The following is a 24,304-nucleotide window of genomic DNA, read 5'->3' on the forward strand; positions in this document are numbered from 1 at the left end:
ATTTCTTTTACCTGCCTATAGGGAGGGCGCTTCTCGAATGAAACTTTTATGACCTGCCTCAAGGGAGGAAGGCAAGGGGAAGATGAGAATGACCCTCCTGCTTTTGCTATTTCCTCAAATGCCAAGGTGCCATATTTTGGGGTAGCATGTCCCAACCTCATCAATCTGTTCTAGAGAGATTTCACCTTTGTCCACAATGAAGCCAGGACTCACAGGGTTGGCATACTCCAGGCTGTTTTCCCTTAGGGACTGTGTAACACAAAGGTAAGTCCCAAAATAATGCATTATGGCCAGAGGTCTAAATAGATCTGGCTTTTTCCCAGAGCACTGGTGGACTGAGAAGTATAGATTAGCACACCTTTACTTGAGTTCATAGTGAAAATATATTACCTTATGATATCACGCTGCTTACAATTTCCAAAGTGCTTTCATGTCTAACAGCCCTATGAAGCTGCCACACAGGCACCATTATGTAAATTTTTCAGGTAAGAATGAGGAGGCTGTGGCTTACTTTTATTATTAGTGTTTAGTAAGAGCAATTATTAACAATTATCGTTGTTTTTCTTCCTAGGATTCAGTAAAATCAGTTCATCCAAAGTCTGTCTTAGCTTTTCTAGAGTTCGTCTCTGAACCCTAATGCCTCAAGTGAACTTTTCCAGGTGTCAGAATTCTCAACGCCAAGGCTGAGTTAAATGCCAGCATGCCAGTTTCTTCCAGGCCAAACATGTTGTAATGACTGATTTTTGTGCCAAAAATGTACAAATAGATATTTGTGTAAATATGAAGAGTAGATAACCTATTTTTTAAAAAAAGAAACTAGGCACAAAAATTTAACCTTAGATCAAACCACAGTCATTTTAAGAACAATGGATATAGATATTTTAGCTATCTGTTTTAATTCCACCTCTGCCACTCCAAAAACAAAAGCAAAGATTTTTTTTTAAATAACAAGATAGAATGTTTCTTTCTTTTTTCCTTTTTACTTAATTTAAGTAGATAAAAGAATTCTTAACAATTACATTATAGCTGCTTAGCCCATAGAATTTAACCTTCTACTGTAGTAGTAAGAGCAAGATGCTAGGCTCAGCCAGTGGGCTCTCCCACTCCCTGGCATTGTGTATCTGGACAGAGGCTTGTGGGTTTTTTTTTTTAAAAACCTGAGCCAACTTGTTTCTAAATACCAGCATTGCCTACATCGTTGAGTTGTCATAAGAAATAAATAGGATAAAAATACGCCATCCTTTACTTAAAAACATTGTTGTTCAAAGCTATTATTTCCATTTTAATATTAATTATCTTTACAATATAAATCTTATGTTTGCTTTTGCTTTTGTACCTGTTCTCCCTTTTCTACACTTAAATGGAGGAGGAAGAGAAAAAAATACCTGGAAACCGATTTAATACCACACTCATTTACCCTCATTAATTCATAGGGATTCTTACCCATGTTTACTAAGAGACAAATTAACTAACTTTACATACAATTTTATTCAAAAATTATTTCCTCAGTTGAATTGACTCTCAGAAAGTCTTTGCTTTTGGGAAAAGAGCATCACGTGGGTAATTTAAGAGTGGAAATGCCATTTTCTCAGGTACCAGAATGTTCCAGCTACAACAGAGAAAAGGGGGAAAATGTCTAGTGTACAGTGAGCCCTCCATATCCACACATTCTTCATTTGAGCATTCAACCAACTCTAGATTGAAAATATTTATTTAAAAGGCAATAAAAAAACCACAACAATAAAAAAATTATATAAATTTTAAAATACAGTATAACAATTATTTACATAGCATTTACATTGTATTAGGTATTATAAGTAATCTAGAGATTATTGAAAGCACACAGGAGGATGTTTGTAGGTTATATACAAATACTATGCCATTTTATAGCAGCGACTTGAGCATCTATGGATTTTTGTATCCTCAAGGGTCCTGGAACCAATCCCCCTTGGATACTGAAGTTCAGCTGTATTAGGTGGGGTAACACTAGCTACTATATGAGATAAACCTTTACTATGTTAAATCTCTGATATTTTGGAGTTTATTTCTTGTTCATATCATAGTCCATTGTGGGTATTTCTGGCCAGGGGATGCTACCATTGTCAGGGATCCAGGTTACTTTTACTTTGTGGCTCTACCCTCCTTTTTGGTCCCTCAAGTCATATGCATTCAGCTGGAGGATGACATAAAGCATGAAGGCTCATACCCCTGAGGTTTTAAGGGCCGGGTCTGAAAGGATGAGCTTCACATTCATCTAAATACCACTTTCCAGAACTTGGCCGCGTGGCCACCTAACTGCAGGTGAGCATTCTAACCGCGACACCCAACAGGGATGGAGGCATGCTTATACTCACTCATCCACTGCCAGTTAGCTATTGCTTCTTTTTACTTTTTCCTAACATAACTATAGGTGAGAAGTATTCCCTTAAGGAAAAATCATTGAAAAATTTGCATAGAGGAGTGGAAAGAACACTGGACTGGGATATAGTGCTGACTCTACTACTAACTAGAATAATCTCCTAGTGGAAGGAATTTTAAAGATTACTCAATATTCAAGGGAATAGGAAGCCCAGGGCAGATAACTGATTTGTCCATGATCATTCTCTGAAATATTATACCATGCAGTGGCTTCACTTTGTGTGATATGTCAGTATCAGTCAGTTTGCCATATGTTCTCGGCATAGGGCATAGCCCCACACTAGTCAGCCCAATGATGAAACAAACCAACTCAAATTAAAATGGACTAACTCCTGGGTAATAGGTTTTCTCCTGTATGCATTGAATCATGGTGTCATAAGGCTGAAAAGGATCTTGAAGTCATCTTGTCCAGTCCCTCATCAGATGCTTAAAAATCCCTACACAGCCATTGATTGGCCATTCCATCCACGATGACTTCTTTCTCTGAAACTGCCATTTACTTAAAGCTCTAATTATTAGCAAATTATTTTTTGTGTTGCTAAAACTCTTACTGTATAGCTTGAACTTAGCCATCTTGTTTCTGTCTTCTGGAGTGGCACGTGGTATCCAAGTCTCTTCTACTTAGTAGACTTAACAATATTTGTGGGTCAAATCTTAATTCTTCAGCTCTTTCGATGTTCTCCATATGAAATTGTCTAGAATCCATTTACAAGTCTCGTTACTCTGTTCTGAATAAATTGCAGTGTGGCACCCAAGACAAAATAGAGTACTTTAGTAAGATCTGCCATATCGCTTCTCTCCTTTTATTTATTTATTTTTCAGACAGGGTCTCACTCTGTCACCCAGGCTGGAGAGCAGTGGTGCAATCTCGGTTCACTGCCACCTCCCCCTCCCAGGCCCAAGTGATCCTCCCACCTCAGTCTCCCAAGTAACTGGGATTACAGGTGCGCACCACCACACCCTGCTAATTTTTGTATTTTTTGTAGAGACAGGGTTTTGCCATGTTGCCCAGGCTGGTCTCACACTCCTGAGCTCACATGATCCACATGCCTCAGCCTCCCAAAGTACTGGAATTACAGGTGCGAGTCACCACACCCAGCCCATTGCTTCTCTCCTTTTAAGTAGGAAACTTCTATTTATTCAACCACAGGCTGCATTCACCTTTAAAATGGCTGTATCATCCAGGTGACTGTTATTGATCTTATTCTCAGGCAAGGTCTGTAATCTGTTTTTATACACATATTTCAGACAGAGAAAAAGGGGGTGCATGCAGCAGGGAATCTAAACTACCCAGAAGTCCTAGTATACTTCCAGTTGCAACTTATTGGCCAGAAATGAACTATATTTCCATCCCCAGCTACAGGAAAATCTAGGAAGATAAATAGCCAGTTGGTCACATCGATACTCCAGTTAAGTCAGGGTTTTGTTATTGAGTCAACAAGAGCAAATAGACACTAAATAGACACAAAGCAGTTTCTGCTGTAATTTATTCAGTTGAGAGTTTTCTTCTATTTTGCTAATTTTGCATTTGAATGAATGGTAGTTTGATTCTTTTTTTTCAGTATTTGTCGAGACTGATAATTTTTCTTTTGTAATGTGAAATGTGGGTGAATCTCATTAATATACTTTTTCTAGTGTTATAACATTCTTGATCATGATTTTTTGCTTTGTTTTAATACACTGCTAGGCTTTGTTTGCTAATATTTTATGAGAATTTTTGCATCTATATGCATAAATGAGAGAGACTTAACATGTTTATTTTTCTTGTCTAAACCATCCATCTAGTTTGGCTTTCAAAGTTATACTATCTTCATAAAATTGATTGGGAAGCTCTTTCTTTTCTCCTATTCTCTGGAACAGTTTACATATAATAGAGATTGTCTCCTCCTCTCCTGGGATGCCATCTGGGCCCTAAGTGTTGTCTATATGCTTGTGTGCATGTGATACTTGTATGTAGATATATTACTAAGGATTTTATTTCTTTTGTCATAGATCTGTTCAGGTTACCTAATTCTTAAGATCATTTTGATAATTTATATATTTTTAGGATATCCTCCATTTAGTCTAATTGTTCATTTAATTGTTTATAGAATTCCTTTAGGTTTTAATTTTCTTATACTGATAGCTTTAATCTCTTATATAGCTATGTCCCCTTTTTCATTTTAACATATTTTTAATGCCTTTTCTCTTAATGTTGTCATCTCTTTTATTAGTCTTTTTCTAAGAGTCAACTGTTTTATCAATCCTCTCAAGTTCATAAATTTTTTTCTTATATTTTCTTCATTTTACTTCCTTTGGGTTCCTTATTTCTTGATTGCTTAGCTAATTAATTTTCCATGTTTTTTACATTCTAATATATGCACATAACATTCCATGATTATTCAGTTCACTAATTAGCACTCCTTGGTGTATTTGTTCGAAGAATTACTAATGCACCTAATTGTCTTTACTTCCTGCCCATTCATCTCCATCCAGCCAATGAAGACATTGTGAGAGATTTGGCAGCTGCCGCATCAAAATCCAGGTGCACCGCCTACTGTCTTTCCCTGTTGTATTCACTGTAATAATCCTGGCAGAGGGAAAACAGAGGGTGGTCTGAATTGTCTTTAGTCCTCACGATCACCAGCTTATTTTCTCAGCATTCACGAATTATCCTTTTAGCACTTACGCACTGGAGGTGCAAAATCTACCTTCTTTATCAAATATCAACAACAGCGATTCCTAATTTTATTTGTAAAAGCCTTTCTCTGAGTGCAAACGCAGTGGGTTCTGGCCCCAGGCTCACGGCTAAGGTTTCTGCTTCCTCCCTTTCCAACAGCTGTGCTACCCTTTTCAGTCTGAAAGGTATTCTCCTTGACAGAAAAGACCAAAAGCAAATGGGATTTTGAGAACTTCTGATAACTGTTTGTCCCTTCCTTTGCTTTTGTTAGAAAAGGAGCTGAAACAGCATGTGCATTTGACCTTGAACTCTTTTGCAAACTACATTTCAATTCAGTCTTCAGTTTTTCTACCGCTCTTCACATAGGCTGATGTCACCTCCTGCTTCCTAGTTTAACAGATGCATTTTAAACCATGTCTCATGGAAGATCTCCCAGTGATACTGGACTTCTCTTAACCTGTCTGCTCTCTGTCTCTTTATCTCTAAAATGACAGGGTTGGACTGGAGGATCTGTAGGGGCCAGTCCAGCCCTAAAAGCTGGCCTGTCCTGCAGGAAAGCAAACTGTTTTGTTCAGCTCTGTGCCTCCATCTCTGAAACGCATTGATGTACCCCACATTCCCAGAGAACCATTCGTGCTGGCTGTGACTTCTGTTTCCAAGCAGGAAAAGAGAAATTTTTCCTGAGGGGAGAAATTATACAAGTAAAACTTAACTTTTTTTTTTTTTTTTTTTTCCCAAAATGGAAAGAGGAATCATTGGGGGAAGCTGGGAGGAAGCCCTGTGTTAGGACCATATGTCCTGGGGTCACATCTTTCTTCATCCATCAGTCAGGTGACCAGTGTGGGTGCCCCTAACCTTCTGAGCCACTGTTTGATCTGTGACTAACCAAAAAGTAGGATAGTACTATCTCTTTCAGTTTAAAGGGTAGACGTAAGGGTGACATAATAATGTGTAAAACACATGTAAACTGTCAAGAACTATATTAACTTAAGGGGCTATTACTGCTATAGAGATTCTATCCTCAATTCTTTTCCAAAAGGGAAAAATGATATAATACAAGCAAGTTCTGTACTACTTTATCTTTTGTAATCAAAATAAAAGTTATTCAGTGAGCTTTTTCTCTGCATAACGGAATTATAGAACTTTGCTGATTGTCTGCTCTTTTGCAACACGTAGGAAAACCTTGCTCCAATATAAAGCACCATTCAGATGAGAGGTATAATTGTTATTTCATAGGGTTCTTTGTCTATTATCTGTTGTCTCTTCACTTTTCAGCATGTCACAAACATGAACTCAGACACATAGTTCATTTTCATAGTGAGAGCTTCCCGATGAATGAAGTGGATGATTGTTCAAGGGGTTTTTTCTTTAAACAATTTCCATACAGACATAAGCCATGTTCCCCCTAGGCACCTTGAGACTTGCAAATCAAGATTACAGGAAACAGCTTTCCCACTGCTCTATGGCAAGACATCTAGACCAGGTATCCCAACCACATGAGAATTTGTCCTTGTATCCAACAGCATGGGCAAGATGCATGCTTTCTCTCAGTCATCCACAACCTATCTGTGAAATATTAATATACATTGCAGACACAAATCAAGCATCTGACTAAGCTTACTATGAGTTGTCCTTTCAAAGAGACATGCTAACTTAGTATAGCTTTCTGATAGCTTCTCACCAGCCTCTCTCATAAGATCGGAGTTTTTGGCTGCCTGCTGGACACCTGCTTCTGGATTTCCCACAATACCTCAAACACTCAAGAAGATAAGACACAGCTTTTTCCCTAAATATGATATTTGTAACGTGTTCCCTAGAACCATGTCCCCATTTACCTGGCCTAGAAACTTTGACCATGTATATCTTGGGCAGCTCTTGTCTTCCCATTCTCACTTCTCCACTTCATTAGTTCCTCATCACCTCCAGATTACATTAAATTATTCAAGAGTCTTTGATTTCAGCTCCTGAACAGGTTTACCTACTTATATTCTCTGGCATCTCCAATTGGTCCTTCATGCTGCCCCAGAATTACCTCCCCAGAATTTAGGTTGGGCCATGCTGCTGCGTTGGGGGCTCCCTATCATCTAAGGAGTAAATTCCTTCTTCCTTAGCATAAGGCTCAAGGCTGTTCCTTATGGGTTATTGTATTATTAGTTGGAAAGTATTCAACTGGATATTATGAAATACTCAATACTCACTCAAAAGTGACTTAAACAATGAGAAATATTTATTTTCTCACCTAACAAAAAATCCAGAGGCCTCAGGATCCAGGCGTGCTTATTCAGCAGCAGAGCACAGGTACCCAGGTGCTTTCCCCTTTCTGCTTTGTTATTGTCAACCAGCGTGCAGCCTTTTATCCTTGGGCCTCCCCATTTGGTGAATGCCAGGGGCCTTCTGCAGCTCAGACATCACATCTCCCTCACATAACTGCGGAAAAACACATTCTCTCCTCCTGACAAAACCTGCCCCCATGAGCTCCCTCGCAAATTTCCCCTTGTATCTCACACACCAGGATTATATCCCACTCCCATGCCTATTAATCACAGACAAGAGGAAGGGATTGTAGCTTAAGCAAATCAGTATCCATAATCTGACTCTAGGGCTCTTGGGCTCTTCCAGCAAGAAAGAAAGTAGGCAGGGGAGAGGGTTACGGGAAGCCAGTAATAGCATCTGCTATGCTCCATCCTTAGCAGCCAGCCCCACCCACACACCTCAGGGCCCTGGAGTTATCACCACTCTCAGAAGTCAGTGTGTGTTTCATTTCTCCATGCACTCCCTTTGCCCTTACCACACGCCTGCAGTGCCTTTCTCTGCCTTTAGAAACACTCGACTCATCCTATCTGTTAGGTCCAAGCTTCTGATGCACCAGTCAGCATGAATCCTCCACAAGGCATGGTGTTTATAGTGCATCCCTCACTTTTGTTTCTTCCTGTCTATGTTATGATTGTACATATGGCTTCTATTCCTGTAGATTACGTGGTCCCTATTTTAGTGAGCCTTGTCCCTCCCATAACCCTTAGTCACAGTGTCTTAAATCTAGTAATAAATGTTTGCTAAATCAAGGTGCATGTGAATTAACATTACATCTGTTTGTTTTGCAGGTCTGTGCTGCCAACATAGTCTCCCAAGATGGTGAACAGAATGGTCTCATGGGGAGAGTGGATGAAGGTGTAGATGAATTTTTTACCAAGAAGGTGACCAAAATGGATTCCAAGTGAGTTCAGAGTAATTTCACTAATAATACTATTTAATTCATATTTAAATTACTAACAGTTACAATTAAACTTAGTATACTAAGTTTCATTTTATATATGGAAATTACTATTCTGACAGCTTACAAAATATGGTCTCTGGGCTGGCGATACCAGTGTCACCTGGGACCTTGTTAGAAATGCAAACTCTCAAACTCCTACCCCAGACCTACTGAATCAAAAGCTCTGGAGGTTGGGCCCAGCAATCTGTATTTTAATAAGCCCTCCAGGTTATGCTGAGGCATGCTCCAGTTTGAGACCTATTGTACGAATCTAAACCAGACCACAAAATATACCACCCCAAGATTCTTTTAGGGCTTCATCACTTGGGTAGTTCCATTACAGGGTAATGATCATGGGTATGCTGGAATTACTTACTTTGAGCTTCTCCTTGTTCATAATTTGATTTATGGGGTTGGGGGGGCTAAGTCATTGCTTAATGGCATGATTTAACAGACAGTGTCAAAATGACAGCAAAATTAGTAGAGAGCCCTCATAGTCAGCATTTTCTGAAGTTTTCTCCTTATTTTCTTGCTACTGGGACAGTTCCCTTAGAAGATAGTTCAGTGGTACTTTTGTTAACAGTTCTTTAACTTGAAATATTTCAGTCTTTAAGCATGATTTGTACCATGTTATTTAACCCTCAACTAAATACAAATCTATCCCAAAATACACTCTTAACATGGATTTGTCTTTATGAAGATTCTTCACCTTGAGATATCAAGTTCAGGAACAAACATAAGCCAGATAAGCCAAAGGCGGCAGGCTGGGCACAGGTAGGGAAGAAACTAATCAATTCTATTAGATGGATGTGCCTTATCTTGCCTCAGCAGGATGGTGAGGTGGCAGTGAGTTAAATTTATATCCATAACAATGTAACTTACTGAATCTTATAACCTTTAGGACCCAATTATTTGTCTTCTTGGACACTGGCCTTGAAGCTTAGCATACTATACTTGGCAAAATTTTGTTCTCCTGTCTTTCAAGAACCAACCTAAATGTCATTTATTCTTTGAAGCTTTTCTGGGACTGCTTCTCCCACCCCCCCAAATTAATTGCTGTTTCTCTACTGCTGACTTAATACTCTTCTTTCCATCCTTCACACACATCTGTTAAAGCCCACGTAATCCTTTAAGAGTTTGTTTGATTTTTAATTTTTTTATAATTGAAGGAATAGATGAATGTGTTTTCAATGTAAAAGATTCAAGAAAAACCAACACAAACATATAGCAAAATGGGAAATTGCTGTTAATGATTTGCTTTCAAGTCTTTTTTCCCAAATAGAATGCTACTCTTCAGGAGCGATACCTGGGCCTTATTTTGTTATAGCTTCAATGTCTAACACAGCCCATAGTATATAGTCTGCCCTCAATTAGTGATGGTTAAATGAAAGGAGAAAATCTCGACTCATCTCCATATAATTTACAGATACCATTGTTTGCTCTTTTTAAACTTCTGAAATTTCTATTCAGTTAGTGAGGTGGTTTATAAGCATTCGATCCAAACTGTATGTATTGTTATACCCGCCCCAGTGTGATTTTCTCTCCCGTTAATGCTGGTTTCTTCTTTAATAGGCTCTGAATGAAAGTTGGGTAAATTTTGTAAGGTATAAAATATATTTTTTTTATAAAGATACTGCTCAAGGAAGATTCTGTTCATGTTTCAGTACACAAATAGAAATAAATACATCAATTTTCATCATCAAATTTAATATGATGGAATCTACTAAAAGTTGTGATTTGAAATTTTTTTATAAATAGATTATTGTCAGTCCAATCTTTAAAGGTCAAGGGATAGGTAAAAACATGAAGTAGTACGAAGAAAGTTTGAAAATCAAAGTTATACATGCTCATAAAGTGTCAGATGTTCTACAAAGGCTTAAAAAAAGTTCCTTATTATTTTCCCACTCCCTATTCCCCAGAGGCAACTAATTTTTATTCCTTTAGCTGTTTCTTCCATTTGTCTTAATAGCATGCTTTCTTTTTTCTGTTTTCTGTGTTTCATTTTTAGATAGTACTATAACCGCTAACTTCTTACTTAGATGATGATAATACAGACTGAGTGTCTCTTATCTGAAATGCTTGTGACCAGAAGTGTTTCATATTTGGGATTCTTTTTTGAATATTTGTGTTATACTTGCTGGTTTTACATCCCTAATCTGAAATCCAAAATGTTCCAATGAGCATTTCTTTTGAGCATGTTGGTGCTGAAAAAGTTTCAAATTTTGGAGCATTTCAAATTATGGATTGCAGATAGTCAACCTGTATACTCTGTCACCAAACACACAGACACACACACACACACACGTACACACATACTTAGACACACACTTTTCCTTGCCCCACTTTCTTTATTTAATTTTATCATAATTGGTGTCTTAGGCTGTTTTCTGTTGTTATAACAAAATACTTGTGAGCGGGTAATTTATAAAGGAAAGAGGTTTATTTAGCTCATGGTTCTGGAAGCTGGGAAGTTCAAGTTTGGGTGGCCACACTGGTTGGCTTCTGGTGAGGGCCTCATGCTGCATAATGGCATGGCAGAGAAGTGAAAGGAGAATTGAGTGTGTGCAAAAAGAAAGGGGTGAAGGAGACTGACTCACTTCATAACAACCCACTCTCTCAAGAACGTATCCATTCCCATGAGAACTAATCCAGTCTCCGTAATTGGTTTTAATAACCTAATCACCTCTTAAAGGTACCACCTCCAAATACTATCAAAACATGTTGAGCCCAAGCCTCAACATGAGTTTTGATGGGGACAAACCACAGCAGTTGGTTAGATCAATATTTAGTGTTTGCTTCATCCTAACCATGTAAATATTGACAACTGTGTTAGATCGTATACTGTGATTACATTTTCTCTCTATAGAATCTTTTGTTTTCCTTGATGTTAATTATTGTCCCCCTTTTCATTTGTTTTGTTTTCTGCATTCCTTTCACTGACTTATATCCTAAATCTCCAGTAAAGATATAAATTTCCTTTCAATTTGTTCAAGTATTCTCGGTTTTTTTCTTCTTGGACACACCTCTCACCAGCATCTGACCAGCTCCAGTGTAACCTCTAGGCCCATTCCACTGCTGTTGTCTGGGATCTCCCTTCATCATCTGCTGGGAGATTCCCTTCACCTCATCTCTGTGTCATTTTTCTGTTTCCATTGGCCCATGTTGTCTTAGTTTATGCCCCTGTTTTGGTGGAGCACCTTCTTGAATTGCTTCCTGAGAAAGAGAGTTTGGAAAACAAGTTTCTGTAACTGTTGCATATCTTTCATTTGGATTAATAGTGTCACTAGGTATAGAATTATAGGTTGGTCTTCGTTGTACCTTAGCATTTTGATAGCTTTGCTCCATTATCTTCTAGCTTCCGGTGTTGCTATGAGAATCTGATGTCGACTTGAATCCTAATCTTTTGTTTCTGACTTACTTTTGTTTTCCCTCTTCTCTGGAAGCGTTTGTGATCTTCTCTGCATTCCCAGTGTACAAAATTTTATGATGATATGTGCCCTGAGGTGGGCTTTTTATTTTTTAATTTTTTTAAAAAACCAATTTGCTGGACACTCATTAGCCATTTCAATCTGAAAACTCATGTCCTTTGTTGCTGAATTTTTAAAAATTATTTATCTCATAATTTCTTCCTTTTTTCTTTGTACTTTTTTCTTTAACTTCTATTATTATTATCATTTGAGATAGCATCTCACTCTATCACCCAGGCTGTAATGCAGTGGCGTGATCATGGCTCACTGCAACTTTGACCTTCCAGGCTCAGGTGATACTCCTACCTCAGACTCTTGATTAGCTGGGACTACAGGCATGGACCACCCCTCCCAGCTAATTTTTGTATTTTTTATAGGGATGGGGTTTTGCCATGCTGACCAGGCTGGTCTCGAACTCCCAGGGTCAAGCAGTCTGCCCACCTCAGCCTCCCAAAGTGCTGGGATTACAGGCATGAACTACCATGCCCAGGCCGTTATTCAGATTTTTCATTTCCTCTATTAATCCACTAATTTCTACCTTTTCTCCCCCTTTTTTTTTATTCTTTATATTCCCTTTTTTTTTTCTGGGAGATTTCCTCAGTTGTATCTTCCAACCTTGAGTTTTCTACTTCTGCTATCACATTTTGCTATTATTCATGTTGGTGGACGCAATATTTTTTCTCTTCCGTGTTGAAAAGGAATGGGGCACCAAAGAGCTTCTTGGAAATTTGTGGGTAGAGCTTGTCGACTGGTGGGCTTCAATGTAGGGTGGTCTTCCTGGACCATTTTGTTGGGGGGAGAGGGTATCCCTGACTCTCATAATCTTTAGGTCCTTTCTGTTGAGCTTTGGAAACTTTGATCTCCCGCCTGGCGGGTGTAAACCTGCCTGCCTGATTCTGGCATGCAGAGTGAGAAAAGGGGTCCCGGGGGTGTCACTGCTCAATGTGCAGGCTTTCTTGAGCCTCCCTGCTTCGTGATCCTCACTCAGCTCAGCTGCATTTGGAGTCCCCCAACTCAGCTTCTTTGGTTCATTCTCTCCAGAGAGTGAACTTGGGTGTTGGGATGGGCATCACTGGCTCTGTGGTTTAGGGAGAGGATCTGATGAATTTCTGAATGGGCTTCACAAAGAAGAGAACCTTCCTGTCTTCATTTCCCCTTCACCTCCGCTTGCAGAGGTACCTGCATCTCCTCATTCTGGAGCCAGCACAAATCACATGCTTCTGGGTCTTCCTGACTGTTGGCTTAGGTTTCAGCTTTCTCTGATCTATTAAGTCAATTTTCACACCTAACTAGTGTATTTTGGCTTCCAGATTTTATTGTTTTTGCCTTTTCTCCCCTGTAGGGCTTATGCTTTCTTTTATAAATCCTTTGCTATTATTTTAATGGCGATTCAGGGAAGCTAAGTGGATATTCAGTCTGCCAGCTTTAAATGAGACAAGTTGTCTGTGATACTTCCTACTTAGCTCATTTCATTGACTCCTTCTCCCCTTCCATTTCCCAAGTTTTAGCATATTCTCCTTCTGAAAACTCTCCCAGAGCATACTCTCTGCCTTTTTTTGGAACCAAACTCAGGTTTAGCTGCTTGCCCCTCAAAAAGTCAAACACATGAGAAGCAAAGTTTGGTTTATGCAAGTGCCAACAGCTTGGGAGATGGCCAGACTCAAGTCCCAAAAAGCCATCTCAAATTTTCAGGCTGGCTAAAGGAGTTTTAAGGTGAAAGGCGGCATGAAAACTATGCACAGGAGTGGTGTGGGGTGCAGGTCTGTTGGTTGTTTTCTGATGACTATCTTGAGTAGTGGACCATTTGGAGGTCTGGTTGGTTTCCTCTTGGCAGGGGTTAGGTTATGGATTAACTGTGTACCAATTTCTACTTGGAAGGGAGAAAATTGTACCACCACCTCTGTTTTATGCCTGGATTGTTTCAAGATTACCCTTTGGAATTCTCAAGCAGAGCAAGTGGTTAGATATATATATAAAACAAGAAACAAAGGGAGAGAGGGGTTACTTTTAGAGTAAGCTAGCAAACTGGCTGTACCAGTTACATTTTCATCTTTCATTCTTAATGTGTGCATTCCTCAATTTTCTCACATGTGAATATGATGATGATATTCCACATTCCTTTCTGTTTCCTAAGGGCAGTAACTCAAATCCGCTTTTAAAAATGCTTCTGAATGGTTACTGTATATGTAGCAATCTCCATATTTATATTTTGACTGATTCTTGCTGGAACTTATTTACAGTAAAAACAACAGATCTGTGTCTTGGTTTGAATGCAGGAAATGGTCAACAAGAGGCTCAGAGTCCCATGAGCTTAATGAAGGAGGAGATGAAAAGAAAAAGCGAGATTCTCGGAAAAGTAGTGGCTTTCTCAATTTAATCAAATCCCGGTCCAAATCTGAGCGACCACCAACCATCTTGATGACAGAAGAACCCTCCTCACCAAAAGGAGCAGTCAGAAGTCCACCTGTGGACTGTCCCAGGAAGGACACAAAGGCCGCCGAGCACAATGGCAATTCTGAACGGATAGAGGAGATAAAAACACCTGATTCCTTTGAAGAGAGTCAAGGGGAAGAAATAGGGAAGGTGGAACGGAGTGACAGCAAGAGCAGCCCACAGGCAGGGCGGAGGTATGGGGTCCAGGTGATGGGCAGTGGTCTGCTGGCAGAGATGAAAGCCAAGCAAGAGAAGAGAGCTGCGTGTGCACAGAAGGTAAGGGTGGACCTATTTTTAATTAATTAATTTATTTGATATATAATAGATGCACACATTTTCATGGTGCATGTGATATTTTCATGTATCTCTATCACCTTAAACATTTAACTTTCCTTTATGCTGGAAATATTCAAATTACTCTCTTCTAGCTATTTTGAAATAGACAATAGATTATTGTTAACTAGAGCTACCCTACTGATCTGTCCAATACTAGGACTTGTTTCTTCTGTCAGCTGTGTTTTTGTACCCATTTTGTACCTCTTTTCATCTCCCCCCATGCCCCCACACTTCCTGCCCTCTGGTAACCCCCAATCTACTCCTTGTCTTCGTGAGATAAGTGGGGAGATTCATTTTTGACTTGGTTGTCCTTGTTTGTGTTTTTGCCCTCACTTGGTTTATTTGGGTGAGAAAATAAAAATAGCCTGTTGGTTAAACAGAAATCTAAAACCATAACTTATTGCTAAAGAACCTGGAGCACAGACCCTAAAGAAATGGCCGTGTTCTCACTTTGGCCTGAGGGTTACACTCTTTTGGAGTGCTGGCATTCTAAGGTAGGCTTTGAAGACTCCAGTCTTTTCCCACCTGCCCAGGGGCCTCTTGTGCATGTCATGGAAGCATGTCAGAGATGTTCCGGGGCCGGGTGAAATGCTCACGTCTGGGGCAAAAGAGAGTCAGCTGAATCCAAATGGAAGACTGAGGGTAATATTGAAGATAGGTGAACTAACAGAGGGAAATAAAAGCACTGAAACTAGATTATGTATAAAAATGGAAACTATTTTCTAACTTATTCCCTTTTCAAACCTAAAAATTATTCTCTTTTCAAACCTAAGAATGCCTTCGTATATTCCAGATTTAAAAGACAAACACAAAAGAAAAAACAGTCAAGGTATTCCATTAGAATTAATTGAATATTTGACCATTGATATATATCATCTGTTGCTACAAAGAAAAACTTCATAGTTTAAAATTTGCTGAGTTCCCCCAAAATCTGACTTAAAATATTATTTATTCTTCAAACCTCCTTTTAAAGTATAAGGAGTCTTTTTCACTTTTCTTTTTACCCTTTTTCTCCTGTCACTACATGAAGGATTGTATCTGTGTGATAAGATGAACATACCCATGTTTAAGTCAGGTTATGGTTTCTGTGCATTATCTTGAGCTCCATTATTTTTACACAATTGGTTCTCCAAAGAAAGGAAATCACATGTCTATTTTATTTGAAGTATCACAATAAAACAGTTCATCCCGGTGAGCCCTTGACTTTCAGAAAGTAAACAATTAACTACATGGCAGGTGTAGGGAGCTCTTTTATATGGCTTCTAAACAACCAATGTTTAAAAATTAAACTCCACTTCCCACCTGATCTTACAACTATTCACCAAAGTTCTCCCACCAACATCAACATTATTTAGCAATTCTCTAATTGCAGATCCCTCCTAACTCACTGAGCAAACCTTAGAGTTGGGAGAGACCACATAACTATATCCTGCTCACTCAACAAAGGAGGCATGGTGTGGCCCTCACTGGTCAGCATTCTGGATAATACTACAACCATGTCATTAGTGAGTCAGATGCCCAGGGAAATGTTAAAATTTTAATCCATGTTGTGAATTTCTTTATAACAATGAATGTGCAGTTTTCATTAATATGCTGTTTATGTTTTTCATGATTAACAGTTTCTTTTTGGTGTAAAGATGACATATACTAGAGTGTTTTATTCATGTACTTTGGATTTGATATATAAATTGGCTTAAAGTGACAAAATCCTTATGGTTTATATTTGTTTAGGGCTTACACAGTATTAATGATCTGTTAGCGCCATCTAGTGTCAGTTTAAAACAACCATCGTTAAAAATTCTTGCTATTTAAAATTCAGACCAGTCATGGGTCTTCTGTCAAAATCATTAAATAATGAAGTTTTTCAAAAATTAGCTTTAGAACATTTTTTTCCTAAAGTACCATGACTGTATTCTTTATAAAGGTAACAACAATTAGCGTCAATGATCAATATACTGTTGATAAAATATATGATGTCTTCACCCTCCTCTAAGTAATTCTCTTTGCATTGTTGGCATTTGAGATATATATATATATTTAAAGAAAAAGAACTGTAAGTATGAAGATATGACACTTTTCATTTATTGACAAAAGAGAGAAATAAGCAGTGAATACTTAGAGTTCATATATTTTCCTCTGGGGCCTCCAAGTCATCTGTCCACACACAAAGGCATTGGGCATTATATTATTTTATCCTTATTTCCCACAGTCACTTTGGGATTTATAAATAACTTTAAAAATCTGGGAGGGAAAAGAAAACTCCCAGGATTGCTTTAGAAATGCAGGCAAATGGGGTGCTCTGGGTACAGAATTTAAGGAAGTCCTCACTTTCAGGTGCCTGCCATGCACTTGGAGGAACCTCAAAGGGAAGGATGTGGAAGGGGGCTTCATGGATGGTCCCCAGCCCTGTCCTGCAGACACCTGTCCTGGGCACAGAGGGCTGGCATGGGACTTCCTTTTCAGGGGATCACTTTTCCATAGTGATGCGAAATAATGTGCTTGTTTTAGCTGCAGTGCGTGTATACACATTTCCTCCTGGAGACCTGTTCAGCACCTTGCATTCATGACAGTGGAACTTTTGTCATCTTCCTGAGAAATTCCTCAGCCTTCCTGCCACTTGGGTGCTTCCTTCTGATAGAGCCGGCACTCCTGGGGAGTGTGTGACTGGGGTAGATTGATGAATTCAGGGAGTGAGGCTTATCTCACCTGCATTTAAAATATTCCTTCCTGTATCATCAAACACAGTTTAAAGTTAGGAATTGGCTGAAGCACTTTTTAGGTTTGTCAGAAGCATGAGATGAGCAGGAACCAGCAGTCTGAAGGTCAGACTGCCTTGGGAATCCTCATGCCTCCTGGTCTACTGGTCCACCTTGTTTTTGCTTGTTAGACAGGCAGTAGATGTGGACCATCTTTGTCAATGTAATTCTTAGATATTATGAAGTAAACACCAGACTTTGCTTTGTATATCTTTTTTTTTTTTGTATCTAAATGCCTCAGTCTAGTGTAGACTTTCTAAACTTTCCACTCCTACCCCAAGACAGTGGTGTTTTACTTTCCCCATCATCACCATCTTCACCATCACTAATTCCTCCCACCTGCAAATTTTTAAAAAATTTATTCAGTCCTATTTATCTGTATTTGCCTCCTGAATAATAGATCTGTGTCCTGTGGTTCTACCTCAAAGGGAAGACCCTGCCTCTTTCAGGACCCCTTTCACCTATATTATTATTGAGGTTGGAAAGGTTTCTGCTGCTTTGAAAATTATATATATATATATTTTAATAGATAAGGTCTTGCTCTGTCACCCAGTCTGGAGTGCATTGGTGCGCTTATAGTTCACTGCAGCTTCGAACTCCTGGGGTTGGTCAGGTGATCCTCCTGCCTCAGCCTTCTGAGTAGCTGGGACTTCAAATGCATGCCATCATGCCTGGCTAATTTTTCTATTTTTTTGCAGAGATGGGGGGTCACACTATATTGCCTAGGCTGGTCTCAAACTCGTGACCTCAAACAATTCTCCCATCTCAGTTTCCCAAAGTGCTGAGATAGATTACAGGCATGAGCCACTGCACCCAGCCAAAACTAGATTTTTGGAAACCAAACCTAGAGCAGATTCTGTACATTTCTAGCATGTAAGGGCCCTCATCGCATAAAGCATCAGAGGCTGCGGAGCCTGCATAGATGTTCAACAAGAAAAACAGTAAAGGTCACCAAGCCCACTGACTTTCCCTGGCCCCATGCACCTCTCACCTGTGAGGAGCCTTCCGAGGAACCAAACCGGCCACACTTTGGACCCCAGAGCCCTGACCGTAAACACAGAATAGAATGTGTTTCTCACAGCTTTGTCCCAGCCGGAGAGCCTATGGAGACAGGTCAGGCACAGTCGCTGTAACAGCAGCTGAGTTAAAGAGCCCTTCTTTGCTGTGATTTATTATCTGCATTGTTTTTTCACTTTTGCATTAAATAAATGTGCACTTTTTGGGGGGATGGTGCTTGAATTTTTTAGAAGCTTGAGAATGATGCCGTATCCCAGGATTCTTCCAGCCCAGCCTTGAGCAGCATAGAACGGTTGGATGGAGGTGGGGCAGGTAAGTCAGGCCATTGCCATCACCCCCTTAGGAAAAGCGCTTACCTTCTGATTGCAGGAGTCACATGTGACTGACAGAAGAAAAATTTAAATGCAGGGGCAAGAACCAATCTCTTTGTTGTGTATTCTCAGCTATCACCTGAAAGACCACATCCCTTCACCTGCCTTACCTTCCCCTGGGGCGCATCCTGCCCTACTGTAGCATTGTGCCTGGACAGGGCACTTTTTGATTTCCCAAAGGGAGGAAATTCTGACTATTTTTTCATTGCAAACTCCTGAACTTTGAGCATTTTGGCAAAGTTGGGGGTGGGGGCAGCGTACAGGATCATGGCTGATGTATTTAAGAATAAGCCATGCATGACATATGGAAGATGGGTGGCTGTCTTGTTTGGTATGAACAATATGCTTCCCTTGCAGCTTCAATATGCATGAAATCCAATATCCCTTGTCCCTCTGACTTTTTAGGTTTAATAAAATAAGAAAATACCTTAGATGAAAACTGGAGAGTAATGTGTTAACTGTGTGATAGAATCCTCATTTTGCTACTTGAGATTCTTATGCATAGCTACAGTATCTTGGTGCAGTAAGAGTTGGATGATAAATCACATTTTATGGGCTTATTTTTGCCAGTTGTCTTGTTAAATTAAGGCAGCAGTATGGATGGAGGTGGGGGATGAGATGACATTTCTGGAGCTGTTCTCACTAAACATGAGATTGCAGCCATCAGCATCACCCTCCTCACTCAGAACCTGCAGCCAGAGCCCTAACTGCTTGTTGTCCAGAACCAAGGCACTTACATTTGGTTATACCTGTACCTTGTGCCAGATTTGAGAAAGACCCGAGTATTTCAAATGCATGAAGAACCACTGTTTTCCTTGTATGTGATTACGGCACTGTACACTATTAAATGTAAAAGCTTGTCATCGCTGGAATAGTCAGGGGTGATCAGAAAAGAACCAAAAAGTTTATTGCCTTTCTACAAAGAACGTCACTGTTCCTCCAGCATGTTTTGATTTTAAAACATGCTAGAACAGCATATTCTTAAAATACTCTTAAAACATCCATGATGAGAAACGATGGCAGATGATTATAGCAGTTTGTACCAGACTTCTAGCTTCAAGTTATTGGCTTCTTTGACCTTTGATTTTTAAAGTGGCCTTTTTCATCTTAGTGCCTAAACTGCACCCAGGTCTTCCAGAGAACCGCTTTGCTTTGGGAACACCAGAAAAGAATACCAAAGCAGAACCCAAAGCGGAAGCAGGCTCCAGGTCTCGGAGCTCATCCAGCACACCTACGAGCCCGAAGCCCCTGCTGCAGTCCCCCAAACCCAGCCTGGCAGCACGGCCTGTCATCCTGCAGAAACCAAGAACCGCCTCACGGCCTGGTAAGAGTTTTGCAGTTAGGTAGTTGCATTGTGACCAGGTGGCTTCCCAGAGCCAGCTGGATCAGACTCTGCAGGTGGTTTCAGGGGCAGCTGGTGAGCGAGGTACAGCGGCTTCTGCAGGAGGGGATCACAAGAAACCTGTGCAAAGCTGTGAAAGTGATGAGAGCTGAGGGATTCTTTTATTTAATGCTGAGGCCCACCATGTGTGAGAGTTGGGGACTCTGAGACTGTCCTTGCTTTCAGGGGTACAGGTTAGTTTGTAGGCAAGACAGAGAAATCAGTCTTTTGTCATGTTGACCCATCTGTAGTGCTCGGCTTGGCTTTCTAATATTTGTCTCCAGGGTGTTCAGACATTTTGAAAAGCAGCAATTTAAGGAGGAAGGCTACAAATGGGGAAAGCACAAGCTCTTTGGTTTTTATGCCATGTTCTATGATATAGCAAGGGTTTAGAACAAGACTTGGCAAACAATGGGCCTGTTTTTGTGAATAGTTTTAGTGGACACAGCCATACTATTTTTGTATTGGTGTCATCTGCGGCTGTGGCTGCGCTACAGTGGCAGAGTGGTATACTTGCAACAGGGCCATATGGTCTGCAAAGTGTAAAATATTTACTCTTGGGCCCTTTACAAAAAAGTTTGCTATTAGTTTAGAAAATCTAATGATAGAAGAAACTTAAAAATATTAGAAATGGATTGGTCTTCACCTTATTCTCTCCTGCACAAAATAAGGCCGGGTGTGGTAGTGCACACCTGTAGTCCCTGCTACTTGGGAGGCTGAGGTGGGAGGATCACTTGAGCCTAGGAATTTAGGCTGTGATCACACTGTGACCACACCACTGCACTCCAGCCTGAGTGACAAGACCCTATCACCCTATCTCAAAAAAACAAAACAAACAAACAAACAAGAAAACACACAAAAAAAACCACACACACACATTAGGTTTTTTTTTTTAATTTAACTTAGCATTATAAGAATTTTCAAACATATGCAAAAGTAGGGTAGGTAATATAATGAAAGTTACATCAATTCTTCACCTCTTCCCCTTGTTCTCCCACAAAAATTAGTCAAACAGGGATAAAAATAGATAGTCAGATCATCATCATGGCTAATCTTTGAGCACTTAGCTGTGTCCTTGGCACTGTAGTAAGTGCTTTTTGATGAACTCTCAATATCCTCATCACTGCTCCATTTACAGATGAGAAATATGAAGCACAGAGATACTGAGTTTGCCAAGTCACACAGCTGGTGTGTCTGTGTAGCCGCCAGATGTTCTGACTCCACCAACTGTCGTGGTAACTGTTTCTATTGACCTCTCCCCCATGGACATGTATATTGTAAAGTAGGATGCGCAGCTCATCCTAATAATTTATCAATGTGCAGATGATTTGGGTAGAATGAGCAAAAAGGTAGAATCCTGTGTGTCCAAACTTCTTCCACTTGTGGTTCTTTCCCATGTTCCCTCATGTATTTTTTTTCATTTCCCGAGTGGCCAGCTTGGATGGTCCCTGGTCTTCATAGCCCATTGGTCCCTTGAGAAAACCAGTGAACTGTCTCCAAAGAGAAGCCACAAAGAAAGTGGTGTACTGGCTTTACCTCAAGGAACTAAGCCTTGAAACAAACCCCTTAGGACTTCCTAATTCTACTCAAACTTTTTCCCAAACCAAAGTCTATGATGGGGAACACAAAAAATTTCTTGGTCCATACACAATGTCTTCATGTAGAAGGAGTAGAGAGAATGGAGGCAAAGAAAATGGAAAAAAATTTTAATAGAAAGCAAAGCAAATAAGTACTCAAAAGGAGGCTTGCTCCTAACATTGTCATCAGCTGGGTGTGTCTCTAGTCTGCAATAAAGAAACAGTTCTTATAAAATGAATCTAGTTTGTAGAGTAACCTAGTTTGTAGAGTACAGTAGGCCCCTCTTATCCAAGGTTTTGCTTTTTACAGTCTCAGTTATTCATGGTGCAGATATTTAGAGAGAGAGACCACATTCAGATAATTTTTATTATAGTATATTGTTATAATTATTCTATTATTGGGTTTTAGTGTTAATCTCTTACTGTGCCTAATTTATACATTAAGCTTTATTATAGGTGTGTGTGTATAGGAAAAAACACAGCTTATGTAGGTTTCAGTACTATCCATGGTTTCAGGCATCCACTGGAGGTCTTGGATTGTATCCCATGTGGATAAAGGGGGACCACTCCCCAGTTTCTAATGCTGAATATAAAACTAGCTGAATTCCCAATATTCTGTTGCAAGAAGTTTTATTTTGTTTATTTACTAAACGTGTTCATTTATTTCATAGCACTTAGTATATCAAGAATTATGTTAATAAACCCATGTTTTTATAGAGCTTGGGAATTCAGCAGGCATTTTCAAATACACCATCTCATTTCCTCTCCACCACAGCTCTGACAGATTGTGAAGGTAGATAGTGTTTTCTTCATATGTCTTATCACATCCCTGCTTATTTTGGTTAAGCAAGTAGGCAACTAGAAGTTTAAGACTGAAGAGAACGTGGCTGTAGATTGTCTTCTATGTGCACAGACACTCACACACCAACTTAAGAACCACCTTGCTGGTAACAGCAAAGGAAGAAGAATGATCCAGTAGTCAGGGGTGTCCAGTCTTTTGGCTTCCCTGGGCCACATTGGAAGAAGAATTGTCTTGGGACATACACAAGATATGCTGACACTAACAATAGCTGATTACTTTTTTTTTTTTTTTTTTTAAAGCAAAACAATCTTGTAATGTTTTAAGAAAGTTTACAAGTTTGTGTTGGGCTGCATTCAAAGCCATCCTGGGCTGCATGCTTGTCCAATCCTGTGGGCCATGGGTTGGACAAGCTTGTGGTAGATTCTTTCAATTAGGGTGAAGCAGCCCTGGTTTTTGAATTAAGAGACTAGAATTGGCCAGGTGTGGTGGCTCACACCTGTAATCCCAACACTTTGGGAGGCCAAGGCGGGTGGATCACGAGGTCAGGAGATCGAGACCATCCTGGCTAACACAGTGAAACCCCGTCTCTACTAAAAATACAAAAAATTAGCCTGGCATGGTGGCACGCGCCTGTAATCCCAGCTACTTGGGAGGCTGAGGCAGGAGAATTGCTTGGACCCAGGAGACGGAGGTTGCAGTGAGCCGGGATCGCACCACTGCACTCCAGCCTGGGCAACAGAGCAAGACTCTGTCTCAAAAAAAAAAAAAAAAAGAGAAAAGAATTCTAGTCCTAGCTATTTTGTCATCTTTTTCGTTTTTAATCTCTTCATTTGTCCAGTGCCCAAAGTCTTTTCTGGTTCTAAAAGACTGTGATTCCAAATTATTGTTAGTGACCTACATATATGCATGCATGCATGCATACACATACATACATATGTATAGTGACCCTTGTACTGAGTTTGACAACAGGTAAAGGCAGTGTCTTATAAATGTTACATGTTTTATGAAAACCAAACAGCCTTTGTGTTTAAGTCAGAAGGAACATGTGGTTCACATACAGTCTAATTTTCAAATATCTGTGCATTGAAATTCTTGATCTACAGGATAGATTCATATTTGTGCAGATATTAACTTTTTATAAGTATTCATTGTTCTTCCCTTTTGTTTGTGGATGTTACTTCACTGAGCAAAAACACAAAACTAATTTTTGGCCAGAAAAATTCTATGATGCTTTATTTTTTTAAATGTCTTATTTATAAATATAGATTTACCAGGCTTTATGTTCTTGGAATCCAGTTTGTGAAACAGTTTGATTCACGTGTTTGTGTCTCCTTAGATGACATTCCAGACTCTCCATCTAGCCCGAAAGTTGCCCTTCTTCCACCTGTCCTGAAAAAAGTTCCTTCAGACAAAGAGAGAGATGGCCAGAGTAGCCCCCAGCCCAGCCCCAGGACATTTTCACAGGAAGGTAAGGATTTCTTTTCTCTGGGTTAGCTCTCCCCAAGGAGGGACATTTCAAAATAAAGGAACTCATCCCGGACTTTCCTAATATCTTAGAGTTTGTTAAAGTCAACATTCCTTGGGTTAAATTTTTGGAAATGGAGTAGTTTCTTAGTTCAGAAACTTGATTCAGCATGATTGATGACATTGGATCTTAATGACATATGCAAAAAGCAGCTGAGACACAAAGGTCTAACTTATTTTCAAGAGTAATTTCTAGATGCTTCTGAACTGACTTCCAGCATGGACCTGAGCCACCTTGTAGCTCACTGTGCTCGCTTAGTCACAAGGTCAGATGTTCCTTACTCTCAGAAGTGTGGTGCAGACATGGACA

The 24,304-nt window shown here is 39.8% G+C and overlaps 1 protein-coding gene across 13 annotated transcripts in view; it reads left to right on the forward strand.

Moving 5' to 3' along the window:
* CARMIL1 (capping protein regulator and myosin 1 linker 1) overlaps positions 1-24,304 on the forward strand; it is a 349,638-nt gene that overhangs the window by 315,341 nt on the left and 9,993 nt on the right. For 8 of the 13 annotated variants that reach the window (XM_054557000.2, XM_054557001.2, XM_054557007.2 and 5 more), the window contains 5 exon segments: positions 8,179-8,291; positions 14,074-14,506; positions 18,570-18,651; positions 19,822-20,034; positions 23,807-23,938. In XM_054557000.2, coding sequence (XP_054412975.2) covers positions 8,179-8,291; positions 14,074-14,506; positions 18,570-18,651; positions 19,822-20,034; positions 23,807-23,938 — 973 coding nt within the window. 13 annotated transcript variants of the gene reach the window in all.

Source organism: Pongo abelii, chromosome 5 (genome assembly GCF_028885655.2).
Source record: "Pongo abelii isolate AG06213 chromosome 5, NHGRI_mPonAbe1-v2.0_pri, whole genome shotgun sequence".
Classification (NCBI taxonomy): domain Eukaryota; kingdom Metazoa; phylum Chordata; class Mammalia; order Primates; family Hominidae; genus Pongo; species Pongo abelii.